At 39.0% G+C, this 18,846-nt stretch overlaps 1 protein-coding gene across 2 annotated transcripts in view; it reads right to left on the minus strand.

Annotated features, from left to right (window-relative positions):
- SAMSN1 (SAM domain, SH3 domain and nuclear localization signals 1) overlaps positions 1-18,846 on the minus strand; it is an 89,471-nt gene that overhangs the window by 13,889 nt on the left and 56,736 nt on the right. For both annotated transcript variants that reach the window (XM_042458992.1, XM_042458991.1), the window contains 4 exons: positions 18,058-18,196; positions 13,892-14,043; positions 8,384-8,590; positions 2,742-2,892 (listed from right to left, as the gene is read on the minus strand). In XM_042458992.1, coding sequence (XP_042314926.1) covers positions 2,742-2,892; positions 8,384-8,590; positions 13,892-14,043; positions 18,058-18,196 — 649 coding nt within the window. The remainder of the gene's footprint in view (positions 1-2,741; positions 2,893-8,383; positions 8,591-13,891; positions 14,044-18,057; positions 18,197-18,846) is intronic.

Consider the following 18,846-nt stretch of genomic DNA (forward strand, 5'->3'; position numbering starts at 1 on the left):
TAGGTTGGCCCCAAGTCTCAGTATATGCAAAATCCATCTATCACAAAATTTAGTGTAAAGTACTGCATCATTTACTGAATGCTTAACAAGCAAACCAACCCACCAATCACTAAACCACTATCTGAGCAAATAGTCCTGAGAAGAAAAAATTCCTTTCCTTTTCTTCTTTTTTTGTGTTTGGCAAAACAGACTAGGTCAAATCTAATGAAGGTTTACATTAGTACTTTCTCCAATTGTATCCAAGTGGAGATCTTCCACTATTGCCAGTAAAAGGTGGAATTCATCTAAAATTTCTTCATGCTACAATTTATACTTTCTTTAAAAAGATATATAGATTTGAAAATTGGATTTCCTATCCCACCGCTAATGACAAGGAATCTGACAAGGTTCTCCATGATATCCTTGCAAAAACACCAGTAAACCTAGTAAAATGTGGGCTAGACAATGTGACTGTTAGGTGGATTTGTAATTAGTTGACCAAACAAACCCAAAGGGTACTCAGCAGTGGCAGTAACACTTATCCTGGGAAAAAGTGACTAGCAGGGTACCACAGGATTTTGTCCTGGGCCCAGTACTATTCCACATCTTTATCAATGATAGATGATGAAACAGAGGGCATGCTTATCAAATTTGCAGATGACACCACACTAAGAGGGATTACTAATAACCCAGAGGACTGGATCAGAATTCAGAATGATCCTGATAGATTCGAAAGCTGGGCCAAAACTAACAAAATTAATTTTTAAAGGAAGAAATGAAGGATACTACAATTGGGCAGTAAAAATGAAGTGCACATATATAGGATGGGTGACATCTGGCTTGACAACAGTACATGCTAAAGGGATCTAGGAGACTTAGAGGACCATAGTATGAACATGAATCAGCAATGTGATGTGGCAACTAAGGGGGAGTACAGACCATCGAGAAATGGTGGTCTGCAGGCACCTGTAGGCACCTGTTTTTACTCCGGAGGGATGGTGAAGTCCCCAAACTGCGTGCTGTCATTCCGGAGTAAAAAGAACCCAGAAAAAACGGGTTCTTTTTGTGCCGCCATTGTTACATTGCGAGTGCGGATGCTATGCAGACATAACAGACACACCGCGATGTGCGGACGCTATGCATCCATTATGTCAAAATGTACACGAGATGCTGCCATTATTGCACTGCCGGCACGTACTATGGTTAGGGACCATGCGGTTGGTGTGCGGTCCCTAAAATCGCCGCCAGCACGGTGCATTTGAATCATCTGTTCCGGGCCATAGAAAGCCAGTATAATTCTAGGCTGCATCAATGGGAATATAATACCTAGACTGAAGGAAGTAATAGTATCACTCCATTCTGCTTTGGTCAGACCTCACCTGGAGTATTATGTCCAGTTCTGGGCACCATAATTCAAGAAAAATGTGGACAAGATAGAATGTGTCCAAAATGGTGCAAGGTCTGGAAATCATGCCCTATCAGGAGTGGCTTAGAAAACTGGGTATGTTTAACCTGGACAAGAGAAGGTTAATAGGTGACATGACAGCCATATTTAAATATTTGATGGTATGTCATATTGAGAATGGAGAAAGCCTGTTTTCTGCTGCTCCAGAGACTAGGACACATAGCCATTGATTCAACCTACAGAAAAGAGATTCCACCTAAACATGAGGACAAACTTGCTGATGATAAGAGCTGTTTGACAGTGGAACACATTCCCACAGAGAATGGTAGAGTCTCATTCTGTGGAGGTTTTTAAACAAAGGCTGGATGGCTATCTGTCAGGAGTGCTTTGATTGTGACTCCTGTGTGGCAGGGGATTGTACTGGATAAGCCTCATGGTTTCTTCTAACTTTATGATTCTGTTATTCCAAGATCTAATAAATATATACAATAACATGAAATTCAATAGAGACAATTTTAAATTCTACATTTAGACCAGAAAAACCAAATGTATAACAGATATAGCATGGTGGCTACATGGCTTGGTAGCACTACATGCAAAAAGGACCTTAGGATTATTGATGATCATAAATTGAATATGAGCCAGTCACAGTATGCTGCAGCAAAGAAGGCAAATGCTACTTATAGGCAACATTAATAGAAGCATAGGTTCCAAGCTGAGGTAGTCCCACTGTATTTTGCACTGATTGGGTGTCATCTGGAATACTGTGCTCAGTTCGAGCTGCCTCATTGTAAGAAGGATATAGACAAGTTGGAGCAAGTTCAGAGAAAGATAACAAGGATGAAAGGGGTACAAACAACAAAACATGAGAAAAAGTTGGACATGTTCAGCTTGGTGAAAAGAAGACTGAGAGGGTGCATGGCTGCAAACTTTAAATATCTCAAGGGCTGTAACCGATAGAATGGAGCAGGCATGTTCTCTGCTGCTCAGGAGTGTGGGACCAGGTCTAATGGTTTCAAATTAGAGGAGAATAGATTTTATTTGAAAGTCAGAAGGAACTCTTTAATAGTAAGCATTGTAGGGTCTCCCTCTCTGGATGTCTTTAAAAAAAAAAAGGCTGGACAGCTACCTGCTGGGGATGCTCTGCCTGGAGATCCTGCATTGAGCAGAGGGTTGGACTCAGTTGGCCATGAAGCCCCTTCCAACTCTATGATTTCATGAACAAGATTCTGAAATCTTTTGACACACAAATCTCACAGTGGTGCATTCGACTTTACCATCCCCCTTTCTTTACACCTTTAAAATGTTTAACTTAATTTATTAAAATGCAAAATGCAAGATGAATCTTAGTACATACTTTCATAGTCCTGCAGATTCTCAATAGCAGACAGTAGCCTTGTTCTGTCTTCTGAATCTTTGATGTTCAGTTCGATTAAATGGCTCTCTTTTAGGTCTTTCAAATCTTCCAGTGTCTCATAGCCGTTTAGCAAGAGGGTTGATGAATAATCCTAAGAAAACAAATCCAAATTTCTACTCTTACAATGACAGCTTTGCCTCTTACACTATTTTGTTAGAGAGAAAAGCTAATAAGCTCCTGGAGTTCTAAAACTACTAGATCAAAAATAATTCATATGATGCATTTATAGAGAAAGTTATGACACCATGGTCCATTCTTAATAGGATATAACACATTCAGTCAATGCCTTGATTTTTGCTCAATGAAATTAGTGGGGCCTAAGTCCCTGAAATTTCACTTTACTTGGAAAAATTCAATTCATAAATAGTATATAAAGATACATGAAGGACGAAATACAACAAACCCACTGAAGTGAATGAAGTCAAAACTAGGTCCCACTGGTTTCACTGAATCTACCGTTGGATTTAGTCCAATGTATATTATAGAGAGCCAGTGCACCATAGTAGTTTGATTATTAGACTGCAACTCTAGAGACCAGGGTTTGATACACTGCTCAGCCATGAAACCTACCGGGGTGACATTGGGCAAGTCATATGTTCTCAGCCTCAGGGGAAAGCAGTGGCAAACCTCCTTTGAACAAATCTTGCCATGATAAAAGGCTTACAGTCACCATAACTTGGAAACGACTTGAAGGCACCCAACACATGCTATATTAAAACTGAAATTGATGAATTAAATGATTGTACAGTATGTGTGTCTTCCCTTTATTACAAAAAAAGGCATGCTATGATAACCAGTACATCATCAGAGCAAAGTGAAAGCCTTTGAAGTCTTACTGACTAATCTAGCTTATCTTTCCCACTGACACCCAGTGGAAGTGAGGTTACAACCTTCTACATATTTACCTGGCAGTATTGCTTTTGTATGCACAGGAATGAAACTGTTTTGTTACAATGGCATAACTTTTGCAAGATTCTGTCCAAGAGTGATAGTCAGCTAGGGTGATGGAATGGATTCTGTCAGTGGAATGGATTCCCCTCCCACTGTTGTCTCACACTCCTCTCACACCAGTATGGGCCGCAGGGTTGGGGATCTTGCAGAAAAGACTGGGAGGATGCAGGTGGCAATGGAGGTGGAAGGGAAACTTCCAGTGCATGAGAGAAGGTCCACTTGTGCCATGTAGACTAATAGCCCAAGTTTTAAAATTCAGAAAGGCACCTCTACCTTTATCTTTTCTTTATTTACTGATTTACATTTTCAGCAAGATGTTTCTGAAATTAGAATGGGGCAAATCTCAGACTCTAACACCCTCTTTTCTATTTTTACATTGATTTACAGTCCCCTTTGCTGTTTTCCTTAACCAAATCATAGTTGAATATTATGCAAAGAAATATTTATATCTGGTTTGTAGGGAAAATAATGTCAACAGGATAATTTACAACTCTGTCATTTCTAGCAGTACTACATTTGTACATACACAGCACAGACATTTGACTTTATTGTGTGGTGCATGCTTATAGGTTTACATGTCCCATATATATGAATTTATTTATTGCACCTATGTTACTTAACAGTTCAAGGTTAAGCACAATAGTTAACATTTGAAAATGACATTGTAATTGTTAAGCACTATATAAACATTACTTATATTGTTTTATATCAATGTTGTAATATTATTCTTTAATTTAACAGTAATGGTAAGTGTGAAAGTTTTATATACCTTAGAAATTAAATTTTAATCAGTTACATACTGTTCTTTTTAGTACACAAAGAAACTGGAATGAAGGATTTTATTGACTAAATAAAAAGTATAAAACTGCCAGATTCATGAAAAGGAATTCCTGCTTTAAACAATACTGTTCCCTGCCTCCTCTTTTAACAATATGTGGGATGTTGGTAGCAAATGTATAACATATTACAGTGGTACCTCGGGATACGAAATACCCAGGTTACGAACTTTTCGGGAGTTACCGAAAAATCCCATAGGAAATCATTGTTTCCGGGTTCGAATGTTTTTTCGGGTACGAATGAAAATTTTGTGTGCTTTTTTTTTCGGCTTTTTCGCACGAAATTCCCCATTAGCGCCTATGGCAATTCGGCTTACGAAGGCTTTTCGGGTTACGAAAGCGGCCGCGGAACGAATTAATTTCGTAACCCGAGGCACCACTGTAATTCAAAGCAAGCCCTTATATAATTACTGTCACAAAAATGCCTCTGAGGAAGTAGACTTAAGTCTACAAAAGCTAATGCTGCCAACTTCTTTCTTTAGTAAGTCTCAAAGGTGCAACAAGATCTTTCTACATACTGATTCTGCACACTAACGTGGCTATATCTTTGAATTCTGTAACAACAACAACAAAAACCAAACACATAAAAGTGAAAATCCTGCAGGTTTCTCAATTCCTCATATGTTTGTTTTCAAACAGAATGGAGAATGGTGTGACATGGTCCTTTTTGTCCAACAACTCTGTAATAGGAATAAGAGAGTGGAAGATGGAAAGCCATTTTTGAACCATCCTGAACTGAACCTTCAAAGAGGCTCTTTTTGCTAGTTCTTCTTTTAAAGTAAAGTAGAATTAAAAACAAGGTGTAGCCTTATTATTATTATTATTTTGCCCTGTGTGGTCAGCTGACCCACTAGTGAGAATAATGTATCAATGTCACTTAGGTGTCTGACAAGAATCCCACGTAAACATCTCAATCTTGTCCATGAAACTGGGATGATATTCACACAGCACTGCTCTGAGGTTACAAAGGCAGCACTAAGGTCATTTTTGTGACCTTCCAGAAGCCACTTTTTGAAAGGGGACAGTGGAGTGGAGGGAAATCATTCCTCCAAAAGCCCCAGGACAGTGATAGAGAAAGTGCAGCCCATGGGTTGCATGTGGCCCCAGGGCCTTTTGGGTGCCCTAGGGTCCCCAGAGTTCTTTTTTTTTTGGGGGGGACACTATTTGTAAACAAAAATGTTCTCCAAATGCACCTGAACATCACCTTGGAGAATGGGGGGGTGTAAAATGTCATTTTATACACCTAGGCCATTTTAAGCCTAAAAAATGCCTTTTTGATAACATAAAGTGAGCCGGATGACAACTTCTGGATCATTTACTGCTAGGAAAATGTCCTTTCTTCAGTCTAAAATGGGCCAAAAATGTAAACAATGCTTACCATGCCTCCCAGGGAGGCATTCTAAAGAGATGAAAGCGAAAGAGAAAGGAATAATTTTTGTGCTGGGTACAACCCCCAAAACCAGGACAGTTGCCCTTCCCTGTTCTATATAAATATTCTGTGACAAGGGTCACTCAGTATATAGATACCCCACTCATTTCCATGCCAGCATTCTCTGAAGATGCCAGCCACAGATGCTGGCGAAAGGTCAGAAATAAACTCTTCCAGAACACAGCCACATAGCCTGAAAAATCCACAAAAAACTATGGATGCTGGCCATGAAAGCCTTTGACTTCATGCAATAATATATACTAAACAAATAATTTTAATGATGTAAATTATTTTAATTTAGTTTATAACAAGTTTTATGAATCTGGTAATAGGCAATAAATGAATCAACTAAAAAACAAACAACAGTCGGCTCTCCGTTTGCACGTGGATCCATTCCATACCCCTCCCCTGCAAAAACAGTTCTGCACACATTCAAACACCATAGGCTTGAATGGGGTGCCCCCTCATGGGGTGGGCACCCCATTGAGGATGATGGAGGTCAGCCCTCTGTGAATAATCAAGAACGCAGATCTCAGGTCTGCGAGAAAGGAGGTCGACTGTAAAATAAAATTTAAAAAACAAAACAAAAAAAAGCAATTCTAGTGAACTGGAAAAGTGTTCCCAGTCCTCACAGGAGTTTAAGGACCTTATCACATTACCTTTTAACCCAGCAGAAGCCTAACGGGCTACATCTGTGATACAGCATAGTAGCGGAAATTATAGCATTGTAAGTCGCCACCGAATCGGCAGGTGCCAGCATCCCATGTCTCAGCCATGCTCAGCCAACCTCTTTTTGAAAATAAAAGCTCCCTGAGTTTTAAAAGACTCTGAGCATGGCTGGGACATGGGATGTTGGTGCCCAGCAATTTGGCAGAGAGTTACAATGCGATAATCCCTGCCTCCATGACGCATCCTGGCTGCAGCCTGTTAGGCTGCTGCCAGGTTAAAAGGTAACGCAGTAAGTTCCTAGGTCAATCCCTGGCCTACTCTGCAGTTCCTAGATCATGACTACTTGATGACCCAGATCTGATCCATAAGAATAACTATAGCAGCTTAGTATTTGATATAATAGCTTTCCCCAAGCATTTAAAGCTTGCATCGCATACATTATTTCAGCAATCTTTACAAGGACTTCATATAAGCTAGTATTATTTCCCCATATTACAGACAAAAAAAAAATGACAGACTATCATAAAGGATTTTTTTAAAGGACTGTGAAGATAATGCTTTTATCTGTTCATTCATTTTAGTCAATTTATATCCCACCTCTCCTTCTAAGAAACCAAGGGTGACTAATAACATAAATATGTATAAAGCACTTTGAAGGCTTTGGAATGGGATCTGTATAAACAAAGTGGTTGCTTTGTTATGATATCAGATATGGGCTTTACACAGAATAATCCTCAAATTTCCCATTGTTAGAGACGCGGCTGAATTCACTACCAGAAACTAATGTAAATGCCAGAAATAGTGCAGTTTTCCTGAACTGCACACTGTGCTATTGTTTATGACCTAGTCTACATGAATAACTAACTTGTACATGCCAATGCCTGATCAGATAACCTGTGCTGACATGAAGAGGCTGTATGAAAAAGTGAACAGAGGATTTATCTTGCCCCACCCCTAGTTTTTGTCTAGTATTTACCTCCTATTTGCTACTTAACTGACTCTGTGTACATAACCAAACTGGGTGATGGTTGGAAGGACAGCTAGTCAGATAAATCATGGTGCAATTTGAATGCAGAAATCAAATAAACTATCAAATTCAGCTAAAAATATCATGCTTTCATGTGGTCCCCTGCAAAGGAAATAAACAATAAAAGGACATCTACATGTAGGTGATACAATACATATATTTATTGTTTGCTTTTGTGTGCCTTCAAGCTGTTTCCAACTTATATAGAGTGAAAGGTGAATCTATTATGGGTTTTTCTTGACAAGATTTGTTCAGAGTGGTTTTGCCATTGCTTCTTCTGCAGGTGAGAGAGTGCGCTTTGCTCAATGTCACTCGGGGTGGGGGAGTTCCCATGGCTGAATGGAGGTTCAACCCCCTGGTGTCCCAAAATCCTAGTCTAATAATCAAACCACTACACCAAGCTAATTCTTTTATAGTGACTAGAACTCAGTATCCAGTTTTTAAAAAGTGTTATACAAAATATATACGTTTTACATAAAAATACAAAAACATATATTCTGTGTACAAAAATGTATAAAATTTATATTAAACATTTCATATAAAAATACCAACTGTGTCAGTGCAAAATGGCCCAAATTTCAGATAAGAGTGCTTAAATACGAATTTTATAGAAGAACAATAAAAATATGCTAAATAGGCATAACCAAAGAATACTCAGTTTTCAACTAACCTGGAGATTAAGTCGTTCCAGGAATTCTTGCAGAGAATTAGGCTTGGCCCTTTTACTCCTCTTATGTGGCTTTCTCTTTCTGGGTGTAGAATTCTCCTCTTCAATAAGATCCACATAAATGAACTTGAAGTTTCCCACTTTGTTGTTCAGCAGTCCCGTCCACATGCCCATTGGAGTTTTACAGATGATGTCAATTATGTCTCCTTTCTAGAAGGAGGAGGAGGAAGAAGAAGTGGAAGAGAAAAGGAGTGTAGATTATTTGTGTGTAACAAGGCCACATTGCCACAGGTTATTCCAAAATAGATCTACGTTGCATCAAAGGGAAATAAAAGTCTCCACATGCATGTAGGAACATCTGCTCAGCTTATTATAACACATAAACTTGTTAAAATTAAAAAGCTGGACAGACATAACCCACTTGATATAGCAATTCAATCTTCCTCAACCTAGTATCTACCAGATGTGCTTGATTACAACACCCATAATCCCCATCCAGGTGGGATTATGGGAATTGTAGTCCATTACATCTGGAAGTCACCAGATTGAGGAGAGCTGAGTTTCTTACTGGAGCATAGCTGCTTCCTACTACAGTCCAGTAAAACTTGAAAGCGACTAATGACATCAGGATATCTGACATGGTTATTATATTTCAGTGTCATCTACCTCCCAGGATACATACATATTCAGACAGAAAATATAATTTAGGAGTTTATCGCATAAACCTAAAATCGGGTCAAGCCTCCTGGATTGCAGCCGGGGCATGGGATGCAGGCAGGGATTATTACATGCTAAATCACTGTCTAATCGCTAGCTGCCATCAACCCAGGTCCCAGCCATGCTCTGCCAGAACTTTTTAGAAGCCAGAAAGCTTCTGACTTCTAAAAAGTGCTGGCAGAGTGTGGCTGGGACCTGGCTTGGACCCAGGTTGATGGTAGGCAGGGATTAGGCAATGATTTGAGCATGCAGTAATCCCTGCCTCTGCTTCGTGTCCTGGCTGCAGCCTGAGAGGCTTGAGATGGTTTTAAAGTTCATGTGATAAGCATGTTCAATAGGTTTATAAGGTATTGGTGAAGATCAGAGCTACTGCTGACACATAGGAAATGAATTAATTATTATTATTATTATTATTATTATTATTATTATTATTAACCTTTATTTATGAAGCACTGTAAATTTACACAGTGCTGTACATACAATCTTTTAGTTAGACGATTCCCTGCCCTTGGGCTTACAATCTAAAAAGACAAGACACAGAAGGAGAAGGGAGTGGTGGAGGGAAAGGGTAAGAGGTCCAGCAGTTCCTCTCTACCTCCAAGGCCTGGACCAAGGCAGATGGACTGGAGGGAGGGCGAGGCTTCATAATGGATGGTTAATCATTTTCCAGGGAAAATACATACTCTCAAGTAGGATAATACATATACAATACATAGCAATACAGGAAATGGTTCAATAAACAGGCACCACAAGAACATCAAATAGTAAGCGACAATTATGCAATGCCTGAACAGGATGGTTTTCAACTCCGTTTTGAAGCTGGTTAAAGAAGTGATGGCTTTTGCTTGTGGGGAAAGAAGGTTCCAGGAGTGAGGGGCAGCGAGTGAAAAGGGGCGAATCCGAGATGGGGCAGAGGAAATCCTGGGCTGAGACAGCAGACCTTGACTACCAGAACGGAGGGCCCTGGTGGGAAGGTGAGGGGAAATAAGGTCTGATAAGTAAGGAGGGGCCAGTCCATGGAGGGCTTTAAATGTCAACAGCAGGAGCTTGTACTGAATACGGAAAGGGAGGGGGAGCCAGTGAAGGGATGCCAACACAGGAGAGATGTGGTCAGAGTGGTGGGTGGAAGTGATAATGCGTGCAGTTGAATGCTGAACAGAGATTAAAGGACGGAGGTGAGAAAGAGGAAGCCCAGCCAGGAGGACATTACAGTAATCAAGTCGTGAGACCACTAGGGCATGGACCAGGATCTTGGCAGTAGAGGCGGAGAGATATGGTCGGATTTTGGCAATATTGTATAAAAAGAATCTACAAGCCTTGGCTGTGGTCTGGATCTGAGGGATATATGACAGAGAAGAGTCAAAGATAAAACCAAGACTGTGGGCTTGCTGGACTGGTTGAATAGAAATGTTGTCCACAGAGACAGAAAAGGAGTGTTGAAGGGTGCGCTTAGGAGGAAAGACAAGAAGCTCCGTCTTGGACATGTTGAGCTTCAAACGCCGATGGCGCATCCACTGCGAGACAGCTGTGAGGCAAGACAAAACTTGTTGTTCAAGCCTTGGAGAAAGGTCAGGGACGGAAAGATACAGCTGGGTGTCATCGGCATACAGATGGTAGGAAAAGCCAAAAGAGCTGATGAGTTTTCCTAAGGACAGCATGTAGAGAGAAAACAGAAGGAGACCCAGAACAGAGCCCCGGGGAACTCCAACAGATAAGGGAACAGGAGAAGAAGTCTGACCCCCTACAACCACTGCAAAAGATCTGCCAGTAATTCGGCTGAATTACTACAGTAATTCAAACAAGGTACAGAAAAACAAAGGCTTTCAAAACAAGACTTTGATATCAAGTCAAGCTCTGTTTGAGCATTATTAAATGGTGTTTTACTAGACATGTGAGGAGTTAGAAAATACTAGCTCTACTTCTTCTATTACTTTCTACACACTGAGCACAGCAATTTCAAAAGGAGTGCCTCTGCTATTTACAGAAGTCCTCCACATGATTTAAAAGCCTGGTTTTCTATAGTTCTACACTGCAAGGTGAGCCTTCATGTGCAATGGATAGTGGGCAGAGAGGGTCAGTCTAGCCCATTTTTTCTTTTTCTATATTGAGTAAACACCTTTTAAGAACATCTGATCCAAGAATATCCATCAGGGACGTAACCAAAAAAAAAAAAAAAAAAAAAAAAAAAAAAAAAAGAGAGAGAGAGAGAGAGAGAGAGAGAGAGAGAGAGAGAGAAGAAGAAGAAGAAGAAGAAGAAGAAGAAGAAGAAGAAGAAGAAGCACCAAGGTATGCAAAAACATGAAACAGAGAAGCTACAGCTCAAAATAAATGCTCTCTCTCTCTCTCTCTCACACACACACACACACCCCTCTCACACACAATCAATCTATGGATGGTTAAATCTGTGGATAAGGAATATGTGGATATGGAGGGTTGACAGTATTTTGCCCCAATACTTCACTTGACATTTGCTTATATAAAGCACATTAGCAGTTTATATGGTCATTTTTCAAGTTGGGATGGATTCATTTGGAGGTCTTTGCAATGACTTTTTTCTTTAATATAAAGTCAACAAACCAGGAGTTTACCGGTCAACATTGGATCTTCATGTGTTCTGTCACATCCTTTCAAAACCTCTTTATATCTGCATGCATTTTGTTTTGTATATTAGTTTTCTTTCCTATTCTTTGAATCCAGGTACTACCCCTTTTCTTCTGAAGAAAACTTTCCCTGTACTAGCTTCCTTTATACTGCTTGTGAATTATGCTTTGACCTTTTGGAACTTGTATGTTCTAGCCTAGCTCCTATTGTTACTTTGACCAACCCTCAAGCATTGCAGAGATTGGTCCCTTTCAACTTCCTTTTTACTAGTTCCACCACTTCAGAAAGGCTTCCTCTTTTGAGCTCAAATGTGATTGTGCAAAACTTCCTTGGCAATTTCTCACTTACACACACACACACCACATTACTGTACAGCGTTTCTTTTTCTGTGTCCTGAGTCTCGGATCAGTCACCTTCATTGCATGATCCCATGCTCTAATATTATGACAGAAGAAAAATAAATCTGCCTATCCACTTTGTCCACATCATGCATACTTTATACACTGCTTTCAAGTCTCTTGAGTTGCCTAATGTGTATAACTACAGTTCTAATCAGGAAATTTAAGTTTTTTGTGGCATTCCCTCCTCCCTACTGGCTCAAATATCCAGTGTTCTCTTTTGTATTCCTACTGGTTGCAGCTTACAGCCACCTCGTCCACTCTGCTCCTTGGGGATGGGGAAAACCTTCAGAGACAATATGAAAAGGAGTATCGCAGGAATGGCAGGCAAAAGAGAGAGAGAGAGAGAGAGAGAGAGAGAGAGAGAGAGAATTCACACATCCCTATAGTAGAAGTGCCTTTCTACTTACACTGTTACATCCAAGACAAAATAACACCAGATGTGTATTATGAACTATTTTACGTTGTTAACTGCCCTCGAGTTGATTTTGACCTATGGTGACCCTGTGGATGAGATATCTCCAAGACTCCTTGTCCTTCACTGCTTTGCTTAGCTTCTGTAAACTCATACCCATGATCTCCTTAATAGCATCTATGCATCTAGCATATGGCCTTCTTCTCTTTCTACTTCCTCCCATCTTTCCTAGCATTATTATTTTTTCCAGTGAGTCCTCCCTCTTCATGATGTGCCTGAAGAATCACAGCCTCAGTTTTGTCATCTTGGCTTCCAGGGAGATCTCTGGCTTGATCTGCTCTAGGACTCTTTGTTTGCCTTTTTGGCCATCCATGGGATCCTCAGCACTCTTCTTTTCTTCCTATCTGCTTTCTTCACTGCCCAGCTCTCGCATCCATACATGGTAATAGAAAACATAGTGGCTTGTATGATTCTAACCTATGTGATGAGTTGTATATCTTTGCATTTTAGAATCTTTTCTAATTCTTTTATAGCTGCCCTCCCCATTCTTAATCTTATTCTGATTTTCTGACTGCAATCCCCATTTCTATCAATGTTTGATCTCAGGTATGAGAATTCTTTTACTATTTTTATTTCTTCATTGTCTAGGTTGAATTTATCAATATTCTCTATTGCCATTATTTTTGTTTTCTTTATGTTCAATAGTAGGCCTTTCTTTGCACTTTCTTCCTTGATCTTTCTTAGTAGTTGCTCCAGGTCTGGGAGGTTTTCTGCTAGTTTTACAGTGTAATTTGCATATCTTAGATTGTTGATATTCCTTCCTCCTATTTTAAGTCCTCCTCCTTCTATTCTATTCTGTTCTATTCTATTCTATTCTATTCTATCCTCCTCCTATGAACTACTACTGGATCCAAATATTTCACAGCAGTAATTCCACTTTTCAGAACATTTGCTTTAAATTATTGAAGTTTTAGAGCAGCTATTGGTTTTTCCTTCATCCACCTTAACAGAGGCTCATCATTGTTATGCATTGGTAAAAACTGACAACTTAGGCGGGCCCTCTTTTCTCCTGGAGCTCAAATTATTACTTTAGAGTTTTTAGCCAGCAGTGAAGTAGCACTTAAGCATAATCCACATTGCTGAAAGATGAACACAAGACATTACCTTGTCTTTGCTAATATGGAAAACTGAAACACGGCTCCCCACACCACCTTCCTCAATTGTAACTCATGTCACACTACAACAAAATGTTTGGTGGCACTCTACAAAGTGAGACTAGGACACAAACTGCCAGGTGATTATTAGTTGTGTCATTTTTGATTAGACACACAAAGCTTTAAGATATAAACATGTATATAGCAAACCCAAGAGTTGACTCACCTTGATTTTAAGAGAGTCTGTGTCATAAGGACTTGGTGTGAAGTCTGTGTGTACTTTGGCTCTGCCACAGAATGGTCCAGTATAAGGAACTTCATCATCAATCCTGAGGCTGTCCCTGTTGCTAGTCCCATCTGAACAACTTGTTACTCCACCTGAAAGCAATAAGAAAGCTCAGTCTTACATATCATCAAGGATGGATACAATGTGAAGACAGACAGCATCACATGTAATCTGTGGAAACACATGATTACAGTACTTCTTCTGTTGTCCATTTCCATGAGATGGAGGGAGGAATTCAGTCAAAGCTAAGAATGGCTGCATCCGCACTGCAGAAATAAGACTAGGACACTACAGTAACTGCCATGGTTCAGTGATATGCAATTCTGGAAACTGTAGTTCGTTGTGGCACCAGAGCACTCTGATAGAGAAGGCTAAATATCTCTCAAAACTACATTTTTGAGCCATGTCAGTTAAAGTTATGTCAAATAGGATTATTTCTGCAGAGTGATGCAGCCCAAGTCTTAGTCCCATTGTATTCAAGTCTATGGGATTTAACATCACTTTGAATGGAACATGCCCTATGTAATTAATTCACATATGCTGCAGGATGATCCTTACTTAAGATAATGTGCTAACAGATGGACAATTTGATCCTCAAAGAGCACAAATGCCTAGAAAATGATCAAAAGCTTCATTGGCAGAATGCTGTGTGGACTGGAGTTTAGATTTTCCTCAGATCTGAAAAGCAATAACAGGTACTGTCAAACGACTATTTAAATAATCTGCTGCTAAATGTTTCATCTTTATTCAGGGAAATGGAATATAATTTTACTCTATGTATCTTAAAGTAGACTAGCAAGCAGTGCTTCAGACACTCTAGGAGGCATAGTTTTGGGTTTAAGATTTCTGTCATTTTGTTAGAGCTGAACAATCTTGCATCAGAACATTTGAACAAGCACTGCAGTACTCCATTCAAATATGCTTTAGCTAACAGTTGCAGCACCTTGAAAGAGATAATGGAACAAGAAAATGGTTCTCTTGATGCACTTGTTTAACTGCACAAGAATAAATATGGTTGCCAGGTCATGACCATTCTGAAAAGGAGGCTGGGGCATTAAAAGACTGTAAAAAGAAGCTTCATTGACAGGCTTTGCTTCTGCATAAATAATCCAAGTTGACACCACTGTAACTGCCATGGTTCAATGCTATGGAATTCCAGGTTTGTAGTTTGCTGTGGCACCAGAGCTGACAAAGAAGGCTAATGTCTCACAAAACTACAATTCCCAGAATTTTAAAGCATTAACCATGACAGTTAAAGTGGTGTCAGCCGGGATTATTTCTGCAGTGTGGATACAATCTTTGTTAAGTGAAATATGGATTATTATTTTATGTCTGTCTCACCTTTCTTCTAACATAGGACCCAAGGTATCTTGGAACAAATTTTAAAAAGTATAACTAAAGTAGTCTAAATACTCTCAAGTTACCAGATCCTGTCTGATATGGATGGGAAGTCACCAATGAATACCAGGTGCTGTAATCTGTATTTCAGAAAATGGAACTGGCAAAAACATCTCTGAATATTCCTTGCTTAAGAAAATTCTATGAAATTCATGGGGGTTACCATAAATCAACAGGCAACTTGAAGGCACATACACATGCAGCTAAAAAAAAGGTTGGTGCAAAGGTTTTTAAAAACCAATTTTAAAAAGAGATAAAAGCACAGCATCCCTCATTAAAAGCACATTTTGCCACGGCAAATGAAGTGCCAAAGGCCTGCTTAAATAAAAAGTATTTTTGCTGGCCATCTGAAAGAGCACAGAGAGGAGCCAAAAAAACCCTTCACACTGTATTTATATGGTATGTCATTAATGTGTGTAATTTAAATAAGTATTGACTTCCTATTTTTTTACTGTTGTTTCATATGTTGTGAGCTGCCGTGAGGGCTCTATGGAGTCATGCTTCATGGAAATTCAAATCTTAAGTAAGTGAAAAATAAAAAAGAAATGACCAGACTACCCGGAGTGAGAGAGCTCGTGTCAGGATAAGTTAGTTCTCCTGTATAAGCTTACTGCTGCATTTCTGACAGAGAACAGCCCCTGCAAAATATGGCTCTGCATTTGAGCTCTTAAATTGGCAGAATTGACAGAAGCCATGTCTCTTTGGAAACACAGTTAACCTAGACCCAGGACATGAAATGGAACTGATATATCAGTGAACAATTCTTTTTTTTAAGTGGAGTTATGCTTTAGCTCAAAAGACTGAAATGGGCAGCTTTAATGTCATTAATCAATTTGACTAGACAGAATGGCAATATCAAAGCTTATATAAGAGTTTCTCAGTGAAAGCATACAATAGGAGATTCTCTGTTGGTGCTTGCCATTTGAACATTGTGCATGCCCTCACCAGTTTGTAGCTCATCCATAACTTTTTATGTGCATTGACAATTAGGTTGAACATGTCCTAGGACAAACTTTTTATTGATGTACAATGTAAAGGGAAAGGAAAAAAAAAAGAGTTTGCAATCCTACACTTTGCTCCTTGAGACAGAGTAGCAAATGCCATCATCCTACATTCCCAAAGCAATGATGTACAGGATTCTAGGCCAGTAAAGTTATTTTGGCACCAAGGCAAAATATCTTCTGTGCAGCAGTAAACATATACATATCAGTGTAAGCTTTCCCTATCCCATCTTCATAGCCATGCAGTGTGTGTTTGCCTTGTCAGGACCACAGCTACAGACAGAGTTAACCCGGACTGATGCAAATCACCTTCTGCATTTCTTATCCAGTCAATTATAAAAATCTGATGTAATTCCTAATGATATATTTAGCATCATATGTAGTTTCGCCCTTAGGGTGCAGTTCAACTCACTCAAAGAATGCTTAACTTGGTGTTGAATTGTGACTATTAATTTCCCATTTATGTGATGTAATGTTATAAAGCATTTCATTTGACACTGCATTTGTCATAAAATCTGATTTAAAACTCAAGAAATGTTCAATGACTGGAATTAAAACTCTTCTTCAAAAATGTCCCTCCACTTCCACCCAGGCTGGCTTGGAGGGAGGTGGGATTACTTGGGAAGGGCTTGGCACCAAATTTGTTCCTCATGACAAACAGTGATTTAGATTATGTAGGTTATATCAGCATCTATTAATGACATACATTTATATATGTACAGTACTATAAAGCTGCTGCAATTCCCCCCCCCCCCCACATTTTGTGCCTGATGAAGAGCAGCAGTGATGACTGAAGAAATGTCTGGCTACTCTCCTGTAGCCAGATGCAAAATGCCTACATCATTTTCTAAGGAGCAAAACAGATGGTCAAAATAAGTATCTCTCCCATCGGTTTCCAGGTGGGGCATTTAGATGACACAAGCCTCAAAGTCATCCAGAAACCACTCTAATAATAATTTAGAAGATAGGCAGTAAAAAGGAGAGAGTTAGAAACGAGGGTCGATTTGTAGATAGAATAAGGATAAATAAATATGAGATAGAAAATAAAAACCAATATAAAATAGGAGGTGACTATAAATAAGAAGAGTATGATGAATAGAGAATGGGAATTAAAAGTGAAGGAGAAAACAATAATTATCTAGGAATGTGGATACTATGAAGTTTTATTTTATGTAAAATGTAAGTTGTATTGTATTGTAAAGTAATGTATTTATGTATATATTTATCTGTGTTTGTTTGTAAGTTTGTGTGTTAACAATAAAAATAATTGATATGGCTTTCCCCTCTGCTCTCCACCAATGGAATGGCATTGAGGAAAGGCTACAGTGGCTCTATAGTATGTTCAGGGGTTGGTGAATGGTAAGCTGTAACATAGTTCCATATGAGAAACTACTATCCTACACTGACCTATACAGGATGCTGGTCCAAGTGTGAAATATTATTTTTTTGAACCACAATTCCCTCAATTCTCTGATTAGACAGAATAACAGCATAAAATCTGTGGAGTTTTGCAAATTGTCATAATACATACATACATACATATATAGTTTCTAAGCTGTGGTTAATCTGTTTGGATGGGATGGGAGCAATATAGAGATGAGCTGAGAGAATGTTGGATGCAAAAGCAATCTCATTCCCTTCCTAGATTTATTATTCTTTCTAACCATTTACTCTCTCTCTCTCTCTCTCTTCTCTACAGATACTTACTTGATGAACTCTGGCCACTGTTAAGACTATAAAGGCTGTCCATGGAGTCACTGGCCTTCAGAGACACCTTCTCTGTGTGTAATCCTCCTCCAGGATCACTGTCTCTGTTGGAAGAAGTATATTCTTTTCCTTCTTCTTCCTTTAGATCAAAAGAAAGAAGGAGGAAATCAGTTTAAATATTAAAGAAATAGAATTCATGCATATGCTATTGAACAGCATAAGTTCATTGGGACTGCAGTCCTATGCCCCTGGGTGGGTGTCAGATTTTCTCCTTGTAGGAAAGAAGGGAGAAAATTAGAGGTATGCCCCTTGCAGAGGGAAACCAACAGGCTTCTGCGATTTTGTAAAAATAAAAATAAAAATACAGAGCCAGGGCTTTTCCTGGTCAAAATATAACAAGACAGAATAAGGCTGCCTGAAACCAGAGTAATTTTGACCCTAAAGATGCAATTCTCAGCACTTAGAACAATACTACATTCCTCTCTGCCAATGCTCTGCATAAAGGTATAAGTTTTCAAACAGTTATCTTTTCTGAATTCAAGAGAATAAACATGTATATGAAAATTGCAATAACAACAAACTTTCACATAATAAAACTATTTTTTTTACAAAAAGCTTGAATTCTTTTCCTCCATTAACTTTTTTTATTTTTATAACTGTTCCAGTAATTTTGGGCTCAACAAGTACTTTACTATATATTATTATTATTATTATTATTATTATTATTATTATTATTATTATTATTATTATGAGGAATATTATGCCCTTTCCCAAAACTGAGACTCAGAG

Source organism: Sceloporus undulatus, chromosome 3, assembly GCF_019175285.1.
Source record: "Sceloporus undulatus isolate JIND9_A2432 ecotype Alabama chromosome 3, SceUnd_v1.1, whole genome shotgun sequence".
Taxonomy (NCBI): domain Eukaryota; kingdom Metazoa; phylum Chordata; class Lepidosauria; order Squamata; family Phrynosomatidae; genus Sceloporus; species Sceloporus undulatus.